At 44.0% G+C, this 25,569-nt stretch overlaps 2 protein-coding genes across 2 annotated transcripts; both read left to right on the forward strand.

Moving 5' to 3' along the window:
- The first annotated feature begins 285 nt into the window (after positions 1-285).
- On the forward strand, positions 286-6,309 carry LOC115101352 (leucine-rich repeat transmembrane protein FLRT1-like). Its single transcript, XM_065004849.1, has one exon. It carries the CDS (start codon positions 374-376, stop codon positions 2,465-2,467), a length of 2,094 nt encoding a protein of 697 aa, XP_064860921.1. The 5' UTR covers positions 286-373; the 3' UTR covers positions 2,468-6,309.
- A 10,307-nt stretch (positions 6,310-16,616) lies between these two features.
- Positions 16,617-24,581, forward strand: LOC115101353 (stress-induced-phosphoprotein 1-like). The gene is made up of 14 exons (XM_029620761.2): positions 16,617-16,849; positions 17,833-18,042; positions 18,147-18,288; positions 18,404-18,545; positions 18,739-18,904; positions 19,061-19,187; positions 21,093-21,195; positions 21,458-21,578; positions 21,706-21,802; positions 22,167-22,291; positions 22,422-22,458; positions 22,715-22,818; positions 23,020-23,195; positions 23,344-24,581. The coding sequence occupies exons 1-14, from the start codon at positions 16,841-16,843 to the stop codon at positions 23,414-23,416; spliced, it is 1,632 nt and encodes a 543-aa protein (XP_029476621.1). The 5' UTR covers positions 16,617-16,840; the 3' UTR covers positions 23,417-24,581.
- Positions 24,582-25,569: the final 988 nt, after the last annotated feature.

Below are 25,569 nucleotides of genomic sequence, written 5' to 3' on the forward strand. Positions count from 1 at the left end.
CAAACTCCTGCTGGAAGCAGATTACTGCCACTTCAACATGACAAGGGGATTGAAGTCGAGATATAGACCCTTAGAGGGATTAGTATGCTGTAGCGGTTCAATTTCCATGTGACCATGTATAATTTGTGTGATATGGTTTAGGCATAATGAAATAAGGGTACATTGTCAAGCTTGTTGTATTCTGGCATTTCAGTGATTTGGGAATTTCAATTAAACCTTAGTGATCTGGTCACTTGAGTAAATTGTTAACTAAAACCTGTATCCTTTTCAGTCTATCTAGGGCTGAAGGAGCCGGCCTGGTTTGAGCTTATCCTTAGGATTCAAGGATCCAGGAAGTTGAGATCGAGAGGAAGGGACGTTCGTCATCAGCACCATGGCGTCTGAGGGAGTGGTCGAGCTGCGTGATTGGCTGTTCCTGCTCATGCTCTGCCTGACTCTGTTGGCCGAGGTGCTGGAGATTGCTGCAGCCACAGGGTACGATGAGGAGGGAGACCCAGTGTGCCCCTCTGTCTGCCGATGTGACGAGGACTTCATCTACTGCAACGACCGTGGCCTGAGCTCTATCCCCCCTCTGCCCCCCTCTGCCACTGTGCTCTACCTTCAGAACAACCACATAGACAACGCCGGGCTCCCCACCTCCCTAGAGCGTCAACTCACCATCCGAGTGGTCTACTTGTATGATAACGAGCTGGATGACTTCCCCATGCACCTTCCCCCTTCCCTCCGGGAGCTGCACCTGCAGGACAACAACATCCGTACGCTTCCCCGCGCCACCCTGGCCCGCATGCCTCTACTGGAGAAGCTGCACCTGGACGACAACTCTGTCTCCACCGTCAGCATCGAGGACCAGGCCTTCGTTGACAACCCACGGCTGCGCCTGCTTTTCCTGTCACGTAACCACCTGTCCAGCATCCCCTCTGGGCTCCCGTCCTCTCTGGAGGAGCTGAGGCTGGACGACAACCGCATCTCCACCATCCCCACCCACGCCTTCCGTGGCCTCTCCTCCCTGCGACGCCTCGTTCTGGACGGGAACCTCCTGGCCAACCAGCGCATCGCAGACGACACCTTCTCCCGCCTCTCCAACCTGACAGAGCTTTCATTGGTGCGTAACTCCCTCCTGACCCCGCCACTCAACCTGCCCAGTACCCACCTGCAGCGTCTCTCTCTGCAGGACAACGCTCTTATCCACATTCCCCGTGGCTCCCTGGATGGCATGAGGAGGCTCCAAAGACTGGACCTGTCTGGCAACAACCTGACCACCCTGCCTCGGGGCCTGTTCAAAGACCTGGACAACCTGGGACAACTGCTGGTGCGGGGGAATCCCTGGCACTGTGGCTGTAACCTGCGCTGGTTACATGACTGGCTTCATGCTAGGGGTAACTCCATCACGGTGAGGGGCCTCACCTGCCAGGGGCCTGACAAGGTTCGAGACATGGCCCTTAAGGACCTGACCAGTCAGATGGAGGAGTGTGAAGTCCCAGGCATAGTGGCTGTCGGGGCTGGGGTCGGGGCCACAGGAAGTGAGACCAGAGACAGGGGGGGTGGAGCAGAAGTAGGAGGGGTTGCTGCTAGCTCCACCACCCTCGCCCCTCCACAGGGTTCCCTCTTCACCCTGCGCTCCAAGCGGCCCGGCCTGGGGCTACCAGACTCAGGTCTAGACTACACACTGGGCAGCAGTGGAGTAGGTAAGAGCCTGGCCCTGAATGTCAAGCCCTTGGCCCCCGACAGCATCCGTGTCACCTGGAGCGTGGCCCAGCCCACCTCCTCCTTCAGACTCAGTTGGCTGCGGCTGGGAACCAGCGCTGCCATGGGCTCCATCACAGAGACCCTGGTGAGAGGAGACCGTAGAGAGTACCTACTCACTTCCCTGCACCCCCACTCCAGCTACATCATCTGCATGGTGCCCCTGGCGGCCAGCTCCGGGGGTAATGGAGTCATGGCAGGTGGAAACACTGACTCAGATGAAGCTCCAGTGTGCGCTAAAGCTGAGACGTCAGACCCCAGTCAGCCAGATGTGGGCCAGGAGGACAACCAGGACCCTGAACACATGGCTACTCTACCTCTGGCTGGGATCATTGGAGGAGCTACGGCCATCGTCTCTCTGGCGCTCATAGTTGCCGTCTTTTGCTGGTACAGGCATCGGGCCGGACGCCTGTCTTCTCGTGATCAATACAGCCGTGGCAGCTCCAGAAAGAGCAAGCACTACGATGACTACATTGAGTCAGGCACAAAGAAGGACACCACCATCCTGGAGATCCGAGGCCCAGGGTTCCAGATGACACCCATGGTTACCCACCAGCCGCTGCAACCCATGCCCCTCCGGGAGGATTACATCATCCACACTATATTCCCCTCCAATGGCACCGGCCTCTACAAAGGTGCCCACCAAGTGTCCAATGCAGGGTATGGCACCAACCGTGGCTATAGAGAAGGAGGGATCCCAGATATAGACTACTGTTACACGTGATAGTCCTGGCCAGTTCCACACTGTTCTAGGTGTACTGTATAGATGCACAGTTTTTTTTGTCCGCATGGGTTCTTCTGAAGCACCCCCTTTTGTGCCTTCCTCTTCTAGTCTCCCATTCCAGCTAAGCCTGCTGTTTACTGCACTGACACTATTTGATGAATTGGTTGGGATGCCTGCAGGAAACCGCTCCTGGTACACAGCAGCAGGGACTAACGAACGTCCCATTACAGGTGTTGATACGGACTGCTTCTTCACACCGTTAGTAACGGTCAGTGTACTTGTTCATCACTGCTCCCTCTCTCAGTGAGACATAGTCAAATAATGTGCTGTGTTGAAACGGCAAGATATTTTCACATACAGTACAGTTCCATTTCAGGGCATATGTATGGGAACGTCACACTAACAAAGCTGTAAGGTTAAAAAGTCCAGAAAGGGTCAGAGAGACAGACTGATATGCATCCCTTGCCCACTGGCCATATTTTGCCCTCTTGGCTCATCCGTGTAAACGCCTCAACTATCCTGATGTGCCCATTTTGTCCTGTCAGTTACCTGAAGACAGGGCTCTTTAAAGCTGTGAATGGTTCTTTTTCAAACGGCCCACATAACCGCTTGTCTTAAAGCAGACTAGTTGTAGTCTGATCCAGTGGTTCCACAGGGTGAGGGTCTTGTCGGGGCCCAGCGGTGGCTGTCCCTGAAGATATCCTTGATGACTCTGGCTAAATTCTATAACGGAACAATGCATTGAATTCAATGCAGCCCAGGCTTGTAGATACTTTACTTAGATAGACATCCACTAATCAAAGCTGGTGCTTTGACCAGTCCCTCATTGCTACCCTTATTTATTGGTTTTGTTTTCGGTGTGTTTTTTTGGAGCTGGGCCTTGACATTTTTGATGGGGAAATTACTCTAATTTCACCCTTGATGGGGATGATGGATTTGTTGTAGGTCATTTTTGAGCAAGAAGAATATTTAAAAAATAAATAAAAAACTCTGAAGATTAGAATTCTCTTGACTGCACCAGCGTGAATGTTTATGTTATGTACACCTCTTCAATGAAAACTATCTGAAGCAAAAGAGACATTATCAGTTTACAAGACTTGGTTAATAATAGACTACCCTGCCAAGATTGACAAATCACTACTTTGAGACTTAAGAGTCAACCCTCCATTTCTCCCTCTGTGTAGTTATCAAGTTACCTTAGAAGGTGGTGGTGTTCTGGTGAGAAGGGGGGCCTCTGCTTGGTACTAGATGGCTTTGTAGTTGTTCACTAGTGGGCCAATTCCCAACAGGACAGAGGACTTCTGTGGAGCATCCTGTGGACAGACACAGCAGTCTTGTAAGTGTGAACCAGAAAATTAGTATGTAAACAGCTAGAGGATATCAGGTAGATTATCAAACCGTAACACTGTGGACCTGCACTGTGGGAGGGAGTGAGTAGGTCGAGGATCCGAGGAGGTGGGGTGAGGCGACAATGGGGTGAGTTCTATTTTCCTTTGTGTGGGCACTGATGATAATCCTCTGCTCAGCTGGGTTGGGCTCAATTCGAAGTGAAGGCAGTCAATTCAGGAAGTGATTTGAATTTAAAACTCTTGAAATAAATAGCTTTTCAGTTTTTTTGAGAAGTCATTGAAAATAAATGCCCTTATTTAGATTATTTGATTATAATTTTAGTTTACTTCTTGAATTGACTGCCTTCATTTCGATTTGAGCCCAACCCTGCTACTCAGTCCACTTCCCCTTCACCCAGCAGCACTACAAATGTAAATGAATCAGCACTTACAGCTACATAACAGGCAGTGAATGAGGGGATAATGACAGACAGGGAGACCTAGAGAGACACAGAGGAAAAGAGAGCGACAGAAGACAACACAGAAATGATGGCTCTGGAACGACGGAGTTAACCCGTTGCTACTCCACATTGCTTTAATATTCTCCATTGCTTGTTTATCACTTTGCTGTTTCCATGGTGGAAACAAATCGTGATTCCTTGGCTGTTTTGTCTGTTAAGATTTCCTAGTAGGTTGACTGTCAAACAATATGTCAAAGGAACATTCATTTTATTTTATTTTGAATACAACATGTGAAACTGGAACAAATGATGCTGTTGGTGGCAGGTTTTTATTTTAGAAAATATTGATAAACATAATTTTTTACATTTTTTTGTTTATTCATCTTATGCTGTTACCATGACATCCACTAAGTTCCACTGAGATACCATCCACACCTGTCTCTACAGGAAAAACTAAATACTGAGCCTTTTAAAAGTGTGCACATTTTTTGTGGTAGGGTCCCTATTGAGTGTACACCTTTAGAAATCAATTCTCAGAGAGTGGTAACAATACAGTATAATCTATCACATTACAGCAACAATGTCGCCATTTCACCATATGTAAGAGCACAAATAACTGTTGAAATATATATATTTTATTTTTTTAAGTAACCACACATAGGGGTAATAGTGAGGGGAAGAATCATATCACAGGTAACCAGCTTACATACAGAAACCAGGCCTGCATGTTTTACTGTAACTCCCTCTCTCTCCTATAAAACAGTGTATTTATTTGGTATGCAGCTATTACGACAGGTAGCATAGTGCTTAGAGGGTTGCACCAGTTACCGCGAGGTTGCTGGTTCAAATGAGCCATCAAGGTGAAAAATGAGCAAGGCACTTAACCCTAATTTGCTTTACTATGGCTGACCCTGTAAAACACCAAATTTCACTGCACCTGTGTGATAATATATATATTTTTAAATGATTGTTTCTAGTTGAGCTTGCATGCCTAGATGTGTATGTTTGAGAGAAAGGGAGAGAGAGAGAGAGAGGGAGAGGGAGAGAGAGAGAGAGGGAGGGAGAGAGAGAGAGAGAGAGAGAGAGAGAGAGAGAGAGAGAGAGAGAGAGAGAGTACCATAGTAAGTATGCAGCTTGTGTGCATCACAGTCATCGCAGGGAGCACTTACGGTAATTTTGTTTCATTTTTTTAGACCATCTGCCGATTTTACTTCTCTGTCGACTCGACCAGCAGTTGGTGTTTGTTTGTGTGTCAGATTGTGTGGCTCCTGCCGACTCAGACCAGCAGTTGTTCCACCTGCAGCCCATTAACAGATGTCTTCCCTTTCCTGCTGCGACTGCCCTGGCTCCACCAAAAGGCCCTGTTTGCATAGTCTGTGTTTCTAAAAAAAATAAAACACTCCTCTCTGTGCTCAGATCGATGCTAGCTGCACAATAACAGAGAGCGAAAACAGGGTCAGCTGGGGATCCGTCACCCAGCACACTTTCTAAAGCTTTCTGGGTGAAATGGTGCTCATCATTATTATCATTATCAACAATTATTGCACATTCCCATCCACATTCAGTGCGCCCTCTTCATGCCCCTTCTCTTAGTAGAGTGCCCATCACCCAACCCACATAAGAGTTGGAAGCCTTTGGTATGCTGAGTGGATCCAGGTTTCAGGCGCCAACTTGTGCCACTTTCACATCATGTCGGAAACTTGGGAACTCTTGAGATTTCCGACTTGCTTATTCATTGTAGAAAGATGATACAGAATCAACCAACAGGAAGTTCTACGCAAATAACTTACGTTAATTTTAACTCTAAGGTCCCGAGTTTCCAACATGACATGAACACGGCATAACACACGAAATTCAAGGCAATGGTCTGTGGTTTTATGCTTTAAAAATCATTTTAATGTTTTTTTTTTGTCTACCCCTCCATATTGTTCCTGTGTTTTTTGTAAGTTGCTGCTGTTGAAACATCGCTCTCTCTTCCTTTGTTGGACTCTGTGTTATACTGAGAAAAAATGAACTATTTTGTATAAAAGATGTCTCTTTTCAATGTGATTAAAGGGGAAATGTGCAAAGCCTTGTGGAGTCCATTTATTTGTGTGTGTGTGGAGTCCATGTATTTTTTTGAGTGAGTGTGTGTGTTACTGTGTGTGTTTCAGTCTGTCTGTCTAGCATTAGTGTGTTTGTGTCTGTTTGAGTGTACCTGTTCCTCGTTAAAGTTGTGTCCTAGCACACAGGGGTCTAAACCCAAGCCAAGCAGCTTGTTGGCTGTGGTACAGATGTATTGATTTCCACTGCTTTGGCCCCCTCATATCCCACAGGCAAATACACACACACACACACACACACACACACACACATCTACACAGCCACACACACATCTACACAGCTGATAGACCTACAGTGATTACCATTGCACTCATTGTCTTCTCTCGCTGTTCTTTATTTCCTCCCCTGTTCAAAAACAAGCAGCTCCTAGAACAGATGGGCCAGCATTAACCTGCTCTCACATTCATACTGTTCATGAGCGTCTTTAAACTATGTCCATGGCTGCTGGATGCACTCATACTGAAGAGACATTATCACAGCAGTGCTGGCTGACTATGAGTAACACGGGAATTAGTCTACTGGGACAATAAGCAGCTAAGAACAGTAGGAACCTTCCGATGAACTCATTTAGTTGGGAAAATAAATGTTGTTTATGTTTTAAGGCAGCTGTTTCTTTCCTCTTGTTGTCTGCCTAGCTGGTCTGAAAGAGGAAGGAACCATTTTGGATTTGATAGTCTGAGGCAGAGGTGTACACATTAGCGGTATGCATTACTGTGGTTTTAGTCCATGGAACAATCCTGACTGCAAAAGGAAACAAGTTGGGCAAATAGAGAGAGACATGCAGGCCCAAGGAAACAGTCATTTGTACAGGAGTTACGTTGTGTCCCCCATCCACCCCTCCTCTAGAGGACAGCCTAAGTGCTCCAGGCCTCATGTCTTTTATAGGATTTCCAGGGCACCATATTAAATAGAAGCATGTCAAAAGGTTGGAGGGGTGGGGGGGAGTGAGACAGGGGCGAGCCAATGTCACTGTATTTCCTATCTTTATTGGGAGTGACACAAACAGCCCTCCCCTCCACCTCCTCCCCTCTTCTGTATGGATTAGCTGAGAGTAGGGGGAGGTCAGTAGGCATGCGTCTCACTTCTTTCCCTCTGTCTCACACACTCCATTTGTCTCTGTCTCTTTCTATACCCAACCACCCCATCCACTGCCTCTGCTTCATCCATCCATCCGTGATTCCCCTCCTCTTTCCCTCTCTCGCTCTGTGTGGAATTTCTCTTTGTCTGTCTGTGTGTGTGTCCTTCATTTGACATACATGAATCAATCAGTCAATCCAATTTTATTCCGAGCAAAGCCCAACGGACCTGCCTTCAAGCCATTGCTCTGGAAAAGTAACGGAATCCAGTGTCTAATTACGTTCCAAATCATATTGCGATTGTGATCGTGGATTGAATTAAGATATACAATTTTGCTTGATTCTTAGATACAGGGCAAACGATTTGTTGTAAAGAAGTCAAATGAGGAGAAATGACGCGCAGGTACAAGTTCTCAACTGCATCAAATGCAATTGTAATAATAAGTGTGTAATCAGCTGTGTTGGTGTCTAAGGTGGGTTGAGGGTCACCCGACCTAAGCAAGCAGTCTGCATGGGGACTGACTCACTGGGAAGGGACGGCTGTGGCCTGCTCTGACTGCACTCTGGTTTAGACAGTGTCACGCCCTGACTGTAGAGATCCTTTTATTCTCTATGTTTGTTTGGTCAGGGTGTGACTCGGGTGGGAAAGTCTATGCTTTCTGGTTCTTTGTTTTTGGCCGGGTATGATTCTCAATCAGGGACAACTGTCTATCGTTGTCTCTGATTGGGAATCATACTTAGGCAGCCTTTTTTACTTTTCTTAGTTGTGGGTTGTTGTCTTTGTTAGTGGCATTTATAGCCTTACAGAGCTTCACGTTCGTTTAGTTGTTTATTGTTTTGTTGGCGACATTTAAAATAAAATAATTTACGCTTACCACGCTGCACCTTGGTCCGGTCATTTCCTTGACAACGATCGTGACAGACAGCTCATTGTTACTGCCTAAGCACATCTAATTAAATTGTATTTGTCACATGTGCCGAAAACAATGGGTGTAGACTTGTGAAATGTTTGCTTATGAGCCCTTCCCAAAATAATAATATAACACAAGAGGAATAAAATACATGGAGCTATATACAGGGAGTACCAGTACCAGTACCAGATCAATGTGGAGCTATATACAGGGAGTACCAGTACCAGATCAATGTGGAGCTATATACAGGGAGTACCAGTACCAGATCAATGTGGAGCTATATACAGGGAGTACCAGTACCAGATCAATGTGGAGCTATATACAGGGAGTACCAGTACCAGATCAATGTGGAGCTATATACAGGGAGTACCAGTACCAGATCAATGTGGAGCTATATACAGGGAGTACCAGTACCAGATCAATGTGGAGCTATATACAGGGAGTACCAGTACCAGATCAATGTGGAGCTATATACAGGGAGTACCAGATCAATGTGGAGCTATATACAGGGAGTACGAGTACCAGATCAATGTGGAGCTATATACAGGGAGTACCAGTACAAGATCAATGTGCAGGGGTACGGGGTATTTGAGATAGACATGAACAAGGCAGGTTAAAGAGACTAGGTATCAGGATATGCACTGAGTGTACAAAACATTAGGAACACGATCCTAATATTGAGTTGCACCCCCTTTTGCCCTCAGAACAGCCTCAATTCGTCGGGATCATGGACTCTATAAGGTGTCTAAAGTGTTGCACAGGGATGCTGGCCCATGTCGACTCCAATGCTTCCCACAGTTTTGTCTTGCCCATTCACCCTCTGAATGGCACACATACACAATCAACTAGCTCTCACAGCTTTGCATCAGAATTAAACATTCATCCATGATTTTCAAACATCAAATTTAGAAGTTGTTGCAAACATAACATTTCAAGTTGTTTAAGGTTAAGTTTAGGCATTAACTCCTAATTTTGAAGGTTAGGGTCAAGTTCTGGCATTAACTCAGAAATCTTAAAGTTAGGCATTAACTCAGAAATCTTAAGGTTAGGCATTAACTCAAAATGGTTAAGGTAAGGGTTAAGGTTTAGGATAGAAAATCTAAAACAAGTTGTTGATGCTTCTGATTCCAAAGGTTGCTAGTTGAAATCCAACGATAGAAAGTCATTTTGGAGATTTTAGTTTTAAGCCTATCCCAAACCTTAACTCTTACCTTAACCATTCATAACCCTATCCCAAACTTTAACTCTTACCTCAACCATTCATAACCCTATCCCAAACCTTAACTCTTACCTTAACCATTCATAACCCTATCCCAAACCTTAACTCTTACCTTAACCATTCATAACCCCATCCCAAACCTTAACTCTTACCTTAACCATTCATAACCCTATCCCAAACCTTAACTCTTACCTTAACCATTCATAACCCTATCCCAAACCTTAACTCTTACCTTAACCATTCATAACCCCATCCCAAACCTTAACTCTTACCTTAACCATTCATAACCCTATCCCAAACCTTAACTCTTACCTTAACCATTCATAACCCTATCCCAAACCTTAACCCTTACCTTAATCATTGGAATCAGAGGCAAATGCTTACGCCCATGCACAATGCCGTAGCAAATCCAGAACCGCTTAAGGCAACGGAGCTCACTGATGCCCCTAGTGGCTCGTTTCCATGCCATCTCCCGACGTCGTCAGACATGGATGGATGAATACGGACTTGTATCATGGGTGATCTGGCTGTACACAATCCTGCATCTACACTGATTGAAGTGGATTGAGCAAGTGACATCAATAAGGGATCTTAGCTTTTAACCAGATTCACCTGGTCAGTCTATGTCGTGGAAATGTTTTGTACACTCATTGGATGATAAGAGTAAAATAAAAACAGAGTAGCAGCAGCATATGATGAGTGTAATGGTGTGTGTGTATTTGTGTGTGCGTGTGTATGTATATTTGTGTTGTGTCCATATGCGTGTGTGTTATGTGTGTGTGCGTATGTAGTGTATGTGAATGTGTGTGGGTTCGTGTGAGTGTCAGTGTAGTGTGTGTGAGTGAGTGAATGTGTATATAGTGTGCATATATAATCTTGTGAATGTATACATAGTCAGTGCAAGATATGGTCAGTGCAGATAGTCCAGGTAACTATTTAATTCACTATTTAGCAGTCTGATGGCTATTTAGTAGAAGCTGTCTCAGAGCCTGTTGGTCCGAGAGCCAATGCTTCGGTACCGTTTGCCGGACGGTATCAGTGTGAACAGTCTATAGCTGGGGTGTCTGGAGCTGGGGTGTCTGACACTGCCTGATATAGAGGTCCTGGACAGCAGGGAGCTAGGCCCCGGTGATCTACTGGGCTTTCCACACCACCATCTGTAACACTTTGCGGTCGAAGACAGTGCATTTGCCATACCAAGTGGTGATGCAACCAGTCAAGATGCTCTCGATGGGGCAGCTGTATAACATTTTGAGGATCCGAGGGCCCATGCTAAATCTTTTCAGCCTCTTGAGGGGGAAGTGGCGCTGTTGTGCCCTTTTCATGACTGTGCAGGTATATGTGGACCTTGTTAAGTCCTTAGTGATGATCTCTGTCGATGTGGATCGGGGCGTGCTCTCCCCTCATTCTCCTGCAGTCCACGATCAGCTCCTTGGTCTCACTGGCGTTGAGGGAAAGGTTGTTGTAGTGGCTTACCACCATTGTGTCATCAGCAAACTTGATGATGGTGTGGGAGTCGTGCGGGGCCTCACAGTCGTGGGTGAACAGGGAGTACAGGTGGGGACTAAGCACACACACACATGGGGCCCCCGTGTTGAGGGTCAGCATGCCGGAGGTGTTGTTGCCTACCCTCACCACCTGGAGCCTGCCCGTCAGGAAGTCCAGAGTCCAGTTGCAGAGGGAGGTGTTCAGTCCCAGGGTCCCCCATCTTGATGAGCTTGGGGGGGACTATGGTGTTGAATGCTGAGTTGTAGTCTATGAACAGCATTCTTACATACACACACACACACACACCTTGCTGTACCTATTTCATGCTTTCTTGGGCCCATCTGGATGATCAACACCACACTGATTTAGTGCCAGCCCCTCTCTCCCCACTCCAGGAGCCCCATTCATTACAAAAGCCAATGCAATAATCTTCATGCTTTCCTTCATGGACAGGGCTGTCGGCTGATCGATACAGAAGGAATAAATCAATTGATGCCACTGCCACACAAACTGACTCTCCCCCTGCCCCTACCCACAACCTTCCCTGTTGTTGTTTCGCTCCACACCTCCTCAGCTCTCAGGCTGACCGCTCGTCTGCGTCTTTGTCATTACAGTCGCCCCTTCTGCTCTGACAGCACCACTGCTTTCAATATCCTGTATTCACTATTCTCTCAGGGATTCATGTGTTTGCTTCATGTCATTACAGAGCATCACATCACATCAAATCCCATGTAATTTCACATATCACATTCTCTCCACCCATCCTTACCACTTCTTTGGGTGATGTTGCTCTCTTCTCTTTTGACACTGCCTCTCTAATTTGTCACCTCTTCTGCAGACAATCTAGCTGTGCAGTGAGCTGTGAAAGACTCTCTCTCGCTCCCTCACTCACAAATGCATGCACACCAATATACACACACGCAAACACACACACGGATATGTATATATAGACACTCGTTCTTATGCTGACACTCTCATACACACACCTGCTCTCCAATTTCATTATCTGTCACATAAATGTTATGTAGGTTGATTCAGCAGCATTTGGGCCATAGGGTGATGGGACATAAGACATTTTTATGAATAGGCAGAGTCATGGATATATATATATATATATATATATATATTTCTCTCAGGCAGACGAGCCAAACGTTCATTGCCCTTTTCATTCTTTTCTTCTGCCAAGCTATTCAGTGTGTTTTCCAACGGGCTTGGAAATGGCACAAAAACCCATTTAGGATGGGATCATTTAGACCAGGGGAGTCAAACTCATTTCATGGAGGGCCGAGTGTCTGCTGGCGTTTCCATTCAATTTGTGTCCAATTAAGACCTACACAACCAGATGAGGGGAGTTCCTAACTAACCAATGACCTTAATTCATCAATCAAGTACAAGGGAGGAGCTAAAACACTGAGACATTCGGCCCTCTGAATGAGTTTGACAGGTGATGTAGACTATTGGCGTGTAGCAGTGGGAGAGAACCTTGTTCACGGTTGCTGGTTTATGTCCGGCTCGCCCCAGCTTCCCACCCACCCACACACACATTCACACATACAGTATCTCTTACTAAGGTCATCATAAATTAACAACATTTTTTCAAAGAAGAATCCAGGGGTTGGGTCGGCAACACCCAGCAGTGTACGCTGAGCGATGCTAAGCTCCTGCTGCCATCAGCCGACATACAGGGGTAACTGCAACTCAGCAAGGCACTGCAAAGGATTAATGACAACATAACAAAAGGATCCTACATCACATGTGCTTTAGAAAATCCACACTGTTGCTGCATTGAACTGTGATGGCAAGCAGATAGATGAATTAAGTAATTATTATATGATCATTTATGATGAATCATAAACTTCCCAAAAAATCCTACAAAACATCCAGTGAAATCGGAAATATCAGCATTACTTTAAATGTGTTCATCAACATGTTGTCCTGAAACTCAATGCTTTGTTGGGGATTAGGACTGATGTTTAAGCACTTTGTGACATCTGCTGATGTAAAAAGGGCTTTATAAATAAATGTGATTGATTGATTGATGTTTTTCTCCAGAGGAGTCTGATTCAAGTAGAATATGAATCTCCACTGGGATTCTCTGCCTCTAATCCTATTATGGGGGCTGAGTCACTGGCTAACTGGTGCTCTTCCATGCCGTTCCTAGGAGGGGTGTGTCACTTGAGTGGGTTGAGTCACTGACGTGATTTTCCTGTCTGGGTTGGCGCCCCCCCTTGGGTTGTGCCTTGGAGGAGATCTTTGTGGGCAATATATGGCCTTGTGGTGGTTGAAGTTGGTGATTGAAGATATCCCTCTAGTGGTGTGAGGGCTGTGCTTTGGCAAAGTGGGTGGGGTTATATCCTGCCTGTTTGGCCCTGTCCGGGGGTATCATCGGATGAAGCCACAGTGTCTCCCGACCCCTCCTGTTTCAGCCTCCAGTATTTATGCTGCAGTAGTTTATGTGTCGGGGGGCTAGGGTCAGTTTGTTATATCTGGAGTATTTCTCCTGTCTTATCCGGTGTCGTGTGTGAATTTAAGTATGCTCTCTCTAATTCTCTTTCTTTCTTTCTTTCTTTCTTACTTTCTGACTCCTTGCTGTCCCCAGTCCACCTGGCCGTGCTGTTGCTCCAGTTTCAACTGTTCTGCCTGCGGCTATGGAACCCTGACCTGTTCACCGGACGTGCTACCTGTCCCAGACCTGCTGTTTTCAACTCTCTAGAGACAGCAGGAGCGGTAGAGATACTCTGAATGATTGGCTATGAAAAGCCAACTGACATTTACTCCTGAGGTGCTTACCTGTTGCACCCTCTACAACCACTGTGATTATTACTATTTGACCCTGTTGGTGATCTATGAACATTTGAACATCCTGGCCATGTTCTGTTATAATCTCCACCTGGCACAGCCAGAAGAGGACTGGCCACCCCCCATAGCATGGTTCTTCTCTAGGTTTCTTCCTAGGTTCTGGCCTTTCTAGGGAGTTTCCTAGCCACCGTGCTTCTACACATGCATTGCTTGCTGGTTGGGTTTCTGTACAGCACTTTGAGATATCAGCTGATGTAAGAAGGGCTTTATAAATAAATGTGATTTGATATGGTAATGTTCCTTTGCTCAGGCGTCGCTGACGCATGCCAGATCTTACAACGTCTGGATAGGCATTTTAAGTTTCAGGTAACCACATCATATATTATGGCAATCTGATAGTCGATGACACAGTCGATGACGTGGCACCCAACCATTGTTTGATGCATGCAATATCTGAGCAAGGGGAACCAAACAAAAAGCTGCAGCTCAATCAGGCAGCTCTGGTGCTGCAGGGACGTCTCACAAGGACAGGTAATTACAATCATCATGGTGTGAGTATGGAAGGGGAATGAGATCACCTTAACCCTTACATTAAACATATGTGTAGGCTACTTGTTTGCCTATTATTATTAAATCTTTACCACTTGGTGTTCAAGCTCATTATACTGTGTGTTACTATGGATTCCATGTCTACTGTAAAGATGATATATCCACCCTTCAGAAATATTGAATATATTTTAATACTCTAACATCCCTTGTGGGAAAAAGTATAGCAGTATGATAATATTAATAGAGTTGATCATGTTATCGTGTAAGTATACATTCGTATTAATGAATTAAAGAAAATAAATGTTATTTTTTACAACAGGAATCTAAGATAGTTTATAGGTTACCACTATATTTATTAATGACTTCATTGCTATTCATTAATTTATTTAACGTTACAACAATAGGAAAGGAATAACATCACATATACAGTGCATTCAGGAAGTATTCAGATCCCTTGACCTTTTCCACATTTTGTTACATTACAGCCTTATTCTAAAATTGATTAAATAAAGAATTTTCCTCATCAATACCCCAATAATACCCCAATAATGACAGTGTAAACAGGTTTCTAGAAATGTTTGCAAATGTATTAAAAATAGAAATACCTTATTTACATAAGTATTCAGATCCTTTGCTACGAGACTCGAAATTGAGCTCAGGTGCATCCTGTTTCCATTGATCATCCTTGAGATGTTTCTACAACTTGATTGGATATGATTTGGAAAGGCACACACTTGTCTATATAAGCAAGTCAGAGCAAAAACCAATTCATGAGGCTGAAGGAATTGTCCGTAGAGGCACAGATCTAGGGAAGGGTACCAAAAGAATTCTGCAGCATTGAAGGTCCCCAAGAACACAGTGGCATCCATCATTCTTAAATGGAAGAAGTTTGGAACCAACAAGACTCTTCCTAGAGCTGGCCGCATGGCCAAACTAAGCAATCGGGGGCCTTGGTCATTGAGGTGACCAAGAACCCGATGGTCACTCAGACAGACCAGAGTTCCTCTGTGGAGATGGGAAAACCTTCCAAAAGGACAACCATCTCTGCAGCACTCCACCAATCAGTCATTTATGGTAGAGTGGCCAGATGGAAGCCACTCCTCAGTAAAAGGCACATGACAGCCCGCTACGGTGAAGCATGGTGGTGCCAGCATCATGCTGTGGGGATGTTTTTCAGCAGCAGGGACTGGGAGCCTAGTCAGGATTGGGTAAAAGATGAACGGAGCAAAATATAGATCCTTGATGAAAACCTGCTCCAAAGCATTCAAGACTTCAGACTGTGGTGAAGGTTCACCTTCCAACAGGACAACAGTCCTAAGCACACAGCCAAGAAAACGCAGGAGTGGCTTCGGGACAAGTCTCTGAATGTCCTTGACTGGCCCAGCCAGAGCCTGGACTTGAACCTGATCAAACATCTCTGGAGAGACCTGAAAATAGCTGCGCAGCGACGCTCCCACATCCAACCTGACAGAGCTTGAGAGGATCTGCAGAGAAGAATGGAAGAAACTCTCCAAATACAGGTGTGCCAAGCTTGTAGCACCATACCCAAGGACACTCAAGATTGTAATCCCTGCCAAATGTGCTTCAACAAAGTAGAGTAAAGGGTCTGAATACTTCTGTAAATGTAAAAAGAAAATGTTGTTTTTTTTGCCAACATTTCTAAAACTTTTGCTTTGTCATTATGGGTTATTCTGTGTAGATTGATTAGAACAAATTACAATTGAATCCATTTTAGAATAAGGCTGTAACATAACAAAACGTGAAAAAAGTCAAGGGGTCTGAATACTTTCAGAATGCACTGTATGCAGCTTCCATTCTTTGTTATATATAACCCAGGGCTTTCTAAGGGGAGATTTCTCTCATAACTAATTTTGTCCTTATGTTCCTTTTGTCATACCAGGTCCACTGACAGCATATCACACTCAATTGATGATTTATATAAACAGCAAGCGTTTCCCAATATCCAGAATGTTCTAGAAAAGAGATGAATCAGATCGATCCTTCTAGAATGAACATGGTAACGTTCCTTGACTCCACGTTTGTTGTTTTACTCATCGTACTCAACGCGAACTAGCCTTTGATTTGCTGAGCTTTTCTCGATTAACCAAGCTGAACCAATCATACACCAGTGCGCATAAAGCCAGAAATATTACTGAGCTATATGGGTAGGCACTTGGGTTGCCATGTATGCAAACCGGAGCTTAGAGTAACACAGTTTGGTTATCAATCAACTTCATAAACACTTTTATATTGATAAATGATCTAATACACAGATCTATATTCACAAACAATAGAAAACATCCTAAAGGAAACTGCCACAAAAACATTTTTGATCTCAGGTCTTCGTTTTCTTTGGACATAATCTGGCAACCTAGTTCCATATTGTGCAGGGGCGGTGCTTTCGTCTCACAGTAGTTTCTGGAACCTCATGGTTATACCATGGAGAAAGTGAGTAGCAACTCATCAATATTCGGGTCAAAAAACTGTTTCTTCTGCAATATTTACAGTATTGTCGCACCGTGTGTGTATGGTGGTCAATTATAACGCGTTTGTCCTATTTGAAGATTGATAGCTAGCCAGCAAACTTGTTACAATTTTCTACCTCGCTATACTCAATGCGGACTTCATTGTTACTAGCTCGCCATGTAACGGTAGCTAGTTGGCTGGCTAGCTAGCTAACCGGTAATGTTAGCGTATTAGCTATATAGCTAACCGGTCATGTTAGCACATTAGCTTACAAAATAGCTTTCAATTGTAGTTGGTTAATTTAGCCGGCAAATATGTTTGGTCCAGAACCGTGTGTATTAGTAGCCAGCCGATTTAACTACCGGTAGTTAGCTAGCTAATCAGCTATTATAGCTAGCTAGTTACCTAGCTAATATTACATACGCATGGTCTGCAGGCACGAATGACTTCATGCTGTGAAATGGCTAACATTGCTGGTAGTTAACTTTTTCACGTTTACCAACATGGCTATCTAGCTAGCTTTTCCAATTAGCTAGCTAGCGTACTAGTTGGTTATCTAACTGACTACTAAGTTAGGACGTGACTGGCAAGTTAACCAGCAAGTTAAGTTAAGCGTTGTGCATATAGCAGTAGCTAGTTCAACTCAGTAAACCACCTTTAACATCTTATTGGTTCAGCTAGCAGTCTATATCCGTTTAGCTGAAACATGGCAAGGTTCTGCAATATGTAATGGCCTCATAGCATGTAGGTGTCTAGGCTTGTTTGGTTTAACCTGACTGCTGGCTCCTAACGTTAGACCATGGCTGCTTTAGGAATCAGATTGTTTATAGAGCTCAAATTGGACAAATCACGATGGCAGTATTTCTTTACTTGTCAGTTTAGTAGAAAATCAATATCATGAAAAAACAATATATTTAAACAGATTTGATTACAGTGAATTTATTCAGGTCCCTCTTTCCCCTCAGGTGTCACAGTTGAAGGATCAGGGCAACAAGGCACTGAGTGCCGGGAAGATCGACGAGGCCATACGCTGCTACACAGAAGCGTTGGCCCTCGATCCCTCAAACCATGTCCTCTTCAGCAACCGCTCGGCTGCCCATGCCAAGAAGGGCAACTACGAGAGTGCTCTGGAGGACGCCTGTCAGACCATCAAGATTAAACCTGACTGGGGAAAGGTGAGACGATGTCACAGCACAGTTGTCCAGAGAGGGTGGCTTGTATTTGCACTAGTTATTGTCAAAAGTGACAACCCTCATCACCATGATTTGTGCTTGCATAGGGCTACTCAAGGAAAGCGGCAGCCCAGGAGTTCCTTGGACAGTTTGAGGATGCAAAATTGACTTATCAAGAGGGATTCAGACAGGAGCCCACTAATCAGCAGCTCAAGGAGGGGCTGCAGAACATAGAAGCCCGGTTAGCAGGTAGAAATATTTGAACCTGTCACACTTTCACTTACATTATAAAAACAACAATGGGATTTTGTTTGCTCATCATGCGTTTTCCCTGTGTTGTGAATTTCACCTCTTGCCTCACCAGAAAAAAAGATGATGAACCCCTTCTCCATGCCCAACATGTTTGAAAAGCTGGAGAGTGACTCTCGAACCCATGCCCTGATGAAAGATCCAGAGTACAGAGCGCTTTTGGAGCAGCTCAGGGATAAACCGTCTATGCTTGGCTTGTGAGTATTTCTGTGGACGCCTTTTGTCTTGTTGCACCGCACCTGTACATTTAGAAATTTACTGCATTCTTTCATGCTTTTCAGTTTTTATCTTGTCTGACTGTAGTCAGTACCAGAACACAACATTCCTTTGTAGCGCTTGTGAATTTCCTGTGATCTAATTCAAGTACACTGTCTGTCCTTCAACCTGTAGGAAGCTCCAGGACCCTAGAGTAATGACCACCCTGTCGGTCCTGCTGGGGTTAGACTTGGCTGGCATGGATGAAGAGGAAGAGCCTACTCCTCCCCCACCTCCCAAACCCAAAGCGACTCAGCCACCCCCTCCCAAAGAGGAAGACTTACCTGCGAACAAGAGACAAGTAAATATATTGCATTATAAGTAATCCTATAGTCCTTCACAGTCTGGGACAATGGTAATTTGTGCATGTATCTCCTTAGCACCCACACCGATTGTGGGATTTCTTGCCCTCTCAGCATTGTTTTTAACAGCTTAAATGTCCATTGTGCTTCCATAGGCTCTAAAGGAGAAGGAGCTGGGCAACGAGGCGTACAAGAAAAAAGACTTTACCACTGCACTGGAACATTATGAAGAAGCCCTTAAGCATGACCCAACCAACATGACATATCTTTCTAACCAAGCAGGTATACAATCATCATTGTGTATACACACAGAGACAGCTAATATTGTGTAAAACAGAGTCTGGTGTTCTCTGTGTGGATAGGCCACTGGGAGTAAATGGATACGACTGCAATCTGGTCAAAGTGATAACACACAGAAGCCCAGTAGTTTAATTATGAAACAGAGTATACATGTTTTTTTTACCAGGTAAGTTGACTGAGACCACATTCTCATTCACAGCAACAACCTGGGGATTAGGTACAGGGGAGAGGAAGGGGATGAATGAGCCAATTGTAAGCTGGGGATGATTAGGTGACCATGATGGTATGAGGGACAGCTTGGGAATTTAGCCAGGACACCAGGGTTAACACCCCTACTCTTAAATAAGTGCCATGGGCTCTTTAATGACCACAGAGTCAGGACACCCGTTTAACATCCCATCCGCAAGACAGCACCCTACACAGGGCAGTGGCATGTTTTTTTTAGACCTGAGGAAAGAGTGCCTCCTATTGGCCCTCCAACACCACTTCCAGCAACATCTGGTCTCCCATCTAGTGATTGACCAGGAACAAGCCCGCCCAGCTTCAGAAGCAAGCCAGCAGTGGGATGCAGGGTGGTATGCTGCTGTAGTCTGTGTACAGAGGGAAACGGGATAAAATAAATAGAAAATTACTATAATGTAAATCCAATAAACAATATTACATTAAACAGTCATGTCAGCAATTTCTATACGCAAGTTACAAAAAGAGAAAATTAACACACCATAATTCCTCTCGAGAATTAACATTAGTTACACCAACTGGTAGGCTAATCACATAATTGTACAAAATGGTAAGAGAATTGGTGAAGAAACTTACCCCTCTACATACACATTTATTGTATGTACATATAACAATAGCAACAGGAATATTATAAAAGTTAAATACGTTTTGTTTTTTTTACTTACAAAAACAAATATCCCTGCAAATTAAAACGTTAGATCTCCAAGAAAGCCAACGAGCTAAGAAATGTTTTGTTTTTTATGGTAACGAGTGGTTGCTATGGTGAATAATCCAATAATAATTGGTAGGACACATGAAAGGGGCTTCTGAGTGGCGCAGTGGTCTAAGGCACTGCATTTCAGTGCTAGAGACGTCACTACCCCAGCAATGATTGGGAGTCCCATAGGGTGGCGCACAATTGGCCAAGCGTCGTTAGGGTTTGGCCGGGGTAGGCCGTCATTGGAAATAAGAACTTGTTCTTAAGTGACTTGCCTAGTTAAATCAAATAAAAAGGATCTCTAAATGAAAAATACTGTTGGATTGATAAAATGTCCTTGAAGATCTACTTAAATTTAGAGGATTCTAAATTAATATCTAAGGGGCTATTGTACATTGAGTGAATTCTAGAATCTTCCCAACTCAGTGCCTTGTTGGGCTCCTATTTACGGTTGTCTTAAATATGCTAATAGAGGTTCATATTTAATGAGTTAAACTTGTAGTTTTCCTCCATTTAACAAATTGTCAAGTTGTATTTATCTCGGAAGTATGTATATGGGAAAAATTGTCATATTATATCCATGATAGAACTAATTGGCTTGATCAGAATTAAATGCGATTAACTGAGTGAATATCTCTACCCCCTAATCCTGGGTACAATTTTCTATTTCCATATGATTACGGGCAGATAAAGCAGCATAGAATTTGACCAATTTGTGTGGGTCCTCAAGTCATTTTACAGAATAGATTTGTCCTGCTTTTAAGAATAATTATTAACTACTGCTACCATAGCAGTAGTTTATGGGGATCTAATAAAATACTATCTTAGCTTACCATCATGCAGACAATGTCATATGATTCTTATATGCATAGTTTTTATGATCTGTAATATTTGATTGGATAATGAGGTGCTTTCTAAGGTGTCTGCATTTGTCTGTTTTCCCATCCCAGCTGTGTTCTTTGAGAAAGCTGAGTATGAGATGTGCAGGGAGCTGTGTGACAAGGCCATCGAGGTGGGCAGAGAGAACCGGGAGGACTACAGACACATTGCCAAGTGAGTTCCTCGTCAATTCACTGAAAATAATTACACGTGAGTCACCCTCTAGGGTATAAACTGCTGGGAGTCTGAAGGGGACTGTTGCACACGGTGTATGAGGAGAGATTAGGTCTCCTGAATAAGCAGCCAATTAAATCCTTGTATTCACCATTGGCAGGTCACATTTCGGTAATGGTGGGCTTTGCTACAAACCGGGGAAATGGAATGTCAGAGCTTGAGTCATCTGTGCTTAATGTCTCTATCCCTATCCTCCTCTCAGGGCCTTGGCTAGGGTTGGCAACTCGTACTTCAAGCAGGAGAAATACAAGGAAGCAGTCCAGTTTTACAACAAGAGTCTGACAGAGCATCGCACCCCTGATGTCCTTAAGAAGTGCCAGCAGGTACAGAGAGTGTTGACCCTATTGAATGAGGACTGTCAGGGTAGATTATGCTGGGTTCGATAACGACTCTTTAACCAGTCTGTTAATCACCGTCCTGTCACTCTCACCATCCCTTCTATGTCTGCAGGCGGAGAAGGTATTGAAGGAGCAGGAGAAGCTGGCCTACATCAACCCAGATCAGGCCTTGGAAGAGAAGAACAAGGGCAACGAGTCCTTCCAGAAAGGTGTGTGTCTGTGAAATGGAGGATCTACAGCGGTTGAAAGTATTAATTATGTGTCATGCCTGTGTGTACTCTTAGTGGTAAGATTTCTCTAGTTGTCTGCATACCATTTTAGATTGGTGCGGCAGGGTAGCCTAGTGGTTAGAGCGTTGGACTAGTAACCGGAAGGTTGCAAGTTCAAACCCCCGAGCAGACAAGGTCGTTCTGCCCCTGAACAGGCAGTTAACCCACTGTTCCTAGGCCGTTATTGAAAATAAGAATTTGTTCTTAACTGACTTACCTGGTTAAATAAAGGTAAAATTTAAAATAAAAAAAATCTGGTAGTGTTAGGATAACTGACATGCTGTGGTTATTCTCTGTTCTACAGGAGACTATCCTTCAGCCATGAGACATTACTCTGAGGCCATCAAGAGGAACCCCAATGACGCCAAGCTCTTCAGCAACAGAGCTGCCTGCTACACGAAGCTGCTGGAGTTCCAGCTTGCCCTAAAGGTACAGCACACCTGACTACTGTGGTGCCATGCATGTATATGAGCTTTATCCTCATTACTAAATAATAAAGTGGATATCAAGTGTTTATCAGTCAAAGGACTAGGACTGATATTTTTTTCTCTCTTTTTAGGATTGTGAGGACTGTATCAAACTTGATCCTACCTTCAGTACGTATTGAACTTTAAAACCTTTTTACTTTACAAATGAAATGGTCAGTCCACCATTTAATTGATTTAGCACATACAGGCCTCCTAGCTTTTCTAATAGCAGCCATGTTTATGTTTTTCTCCTACTTGATTTTGGTCATCAGAAAACTGGAGATAAATTGCATCTTGAGAACTTGACTGCTGACGTGCAATTGTTTGAACTGTATCAAACCCAGGCCCTTTAAAAGCATAGACTTCATCTAACTTCTCTTCACAGTAAAAGGGTACACGCGCAAGGCAGCTGCTTTGGAGGCCATGAAAGATTTCTCTAAAGCGATGGTTGCCTACGAGAAGGCTCTGGAGCTGGACTCTACTTCCAAGGTATAGTATGACAGATTTACATTGGTGCACTAGCAGGATCTCCTTTACCAACCAACTCTAAAAGAAACTGAAAGTGAAGTTTATTTTGTATGCGGTTTCTATTAAATATTAAGCCATGGCTTATGGTCCTTCTACCTTGTTTTGTTGGTGTCACTGAGCGGACTGAGGCTAACAGTTAAACCATCTCTGTTCTGAGTGCAGGAGGCCACGGAGGGCATCCAGCGCTGCATGATGAGCCAGCACGTGAGGAATGACGACAGTCCAGAGGACGTGAAGAGGAGGGCCATGGCTGACCCGGAGGTGCAGCAGATCATGAGTGACCCAGCCATGCGCATGATCCTAGAGCAGATGCAGAAGGACCCACAGGCACTCAGCGAGTAAGCAGGCCAGCTCCGCAGCTACACATTTTACACACTCACTGTCTACATAGTATACAACGCATGCACCATAATCACACACTGTAATTGGACAAATGAGCTTGAAATTTAGTTAATTTGTTCTCTCTTTCTCCCTGGACCCTTTCAGTCACCTTAAGAATCCAGGCATTGCTCAGAAGATCCAGAAACTGATAGATGTGGGACTGATAGCCATCCGGTGATGAGTGAGGAGAACAGGGCCAGAACCCATGAAGATCCAACCGCAAGACCACAGAGGATCAAGATGCCATTCCCTTAAGATATAACCACCCCCCCCCTCCCTTATACCCTCAAAATGATACTGTATGCCATCTCACCCAAACTTCAACCAACAAAGGGTTTCATTTTCTTTGTCCATTTTTACGGCCTTAATGAAATTGTACTTAGTGTCTTCCTCATCACAGAACTCTCTGAAACTAATCATTTGATTGGGCAAACTTATCAAACACCTATTACTGGAGCAGCAGACCAGGCTAGAGCTTTGGTTGGCACAATGACACTGCATTCATATCAGTGCTGCAGCTTATAACAAAACAAGTAAAGTTCTATTTGGGTGTTGAACCATGATGTCAAGGTGCAGTATGACTGCTTCATTTTTCTCTTCCTTTGTTTATTTTAAGACTGCTGAGACCAGCAGTCTTAAATATCTGTGTAGGGTGCCTGACTAAGATTTCTCCCTTTCTGGACAGGATATCTTTCATAAATTCAGGTCAATGTAGTTGTGCTACTGGTGTACAGGCTTACAAGCTCACAATACTGTGCTTTCCAGATCTTTAGAAATGAATGTTGCTTGGTCATGGAAGTACTGATCTTGGGATCCGCATTGGATTACAGCTGTGGAAGTGAAATGGTGATTCAACTTTTTTGAATATCTTCTCTCGTCATTAAACCCCTTTGACTGGTAATACAGAGCAGAGAGAAGTATCATCTCTAGTTGGCGCTTGTATTAAAGCTCTTCTGATTCACATGGTGCACAAAAAATCTGCCAGCCAACAACTGCAGGATATTGTTTCTTAAGACCTTTAATGTCATACTCAAGGATGTTTTGTTTGTCAGGTTCTGACAGTAATGTGGGAGGGTTGTGTTAAAATATATGTACTGTTCGCTTCAAGCTTATTTTTTCTCTTTCACATTTCACCATAGCCTTGCTATGCTAGAGTTCTTCAGGACTCTCTGTGTGCCAGTAGACTAGACATGGCAGATTTGAGTCTGTGATTACACAACCAGTCCATTATCAGAAGTGGCACCCACACATGCTTTATGTCAAGACAAATCCCCACAAGTGTAATGTACAAGTGAAATTGAATCCTGTTCTGCAAAATATATCTGAATGTATTTTTAAGTTAATTTGTGTCTGTGGTTATGTCCTTACTCTTTTCCAACGGGGAGACCCCTCAAAGCATATTCAGATTGTGCTAATCTGCATAGATTTGCAGATTGCTTAATTAAAATGTAAAAATCCCACTTTTTAAACTGAACAAAAATATAAATGCAACGTGCACCAATTTAAAAGATTTTACTAAGTTACAGTTCATATAAGGAAATCAATCAATTTAAACAAGTTCATTAGGCCCTAATCTATGGATTTCACAACTGGGCAGGGTATAGGCCCAGCCAATCAGAATGAGTTTTTCCCCACAAAAAAACTTTTGACAGAATTCGACTACATTTTCAGATGATCCTGCAGATGAAGAGTGTGGATGTGGAGGTCCTGGGCTGGCGTGGTTACATGAGACCGGTTGGACGTACTGCCAAATACTCTAAAATGACATTGGAGACTGTTTATGATGGAGAAATTAACATTAAATTATCTGACAACAGCTGTGGTGGACATTCTTGCAGTCAGCATGCCAATAGCACACTCCCTCAACTTGAGACATCTGTGGTGTTGTGTGACTACTGCACGTTTTAGATTGGCCTTTTATTGTCCCCAGCAAAAGGGGCACCTGTGTAATTATCATGCTGTTTAATCAGCTTCTTCATATGCCACACCTGTCAGGTGGATGTATTATCTTGGCAAAGGAGAAAGGTTCACTAACAGGGACTGAAACAAATGTGCACAAAATCTGAGAGAAATATGATTTTTGTTCATATGGAAAATGTCCAGGATCTTTTATTTCAGCTCATGAAACATTACATGTGTTTATGTTTTTGTTCAGTATAAATGTATGAAAAGTATTTATCCAATGCCCTGAAAACAAACTTGACCTTATGACAAGACTTGCCATTTTTATGCATCTTAACCTTGAACTCATGATTTGCCTCTAATTAACCACTAGAGGGCATTACTCACCAAGCCCTCAGGAGTGTCTCAAATTCACCCTACCTACCCGTT

Source organism: Oncorhynchus nerka, linkage group LG19 (genome assembly GCF_034236695.1).
Source record: "Oncorhynchus nerka isolate Pitt River linkage group LG19, Oner_Uvic_2.0, whole genome shotgun sequence".
Classification (NCBI taxonomy): Eukaryota; Metazoa; Chordata; class Actinopteri; order Salmoniformes; family Salmonidae; genus Oncorhynchus; species Oncorhynchus nerka.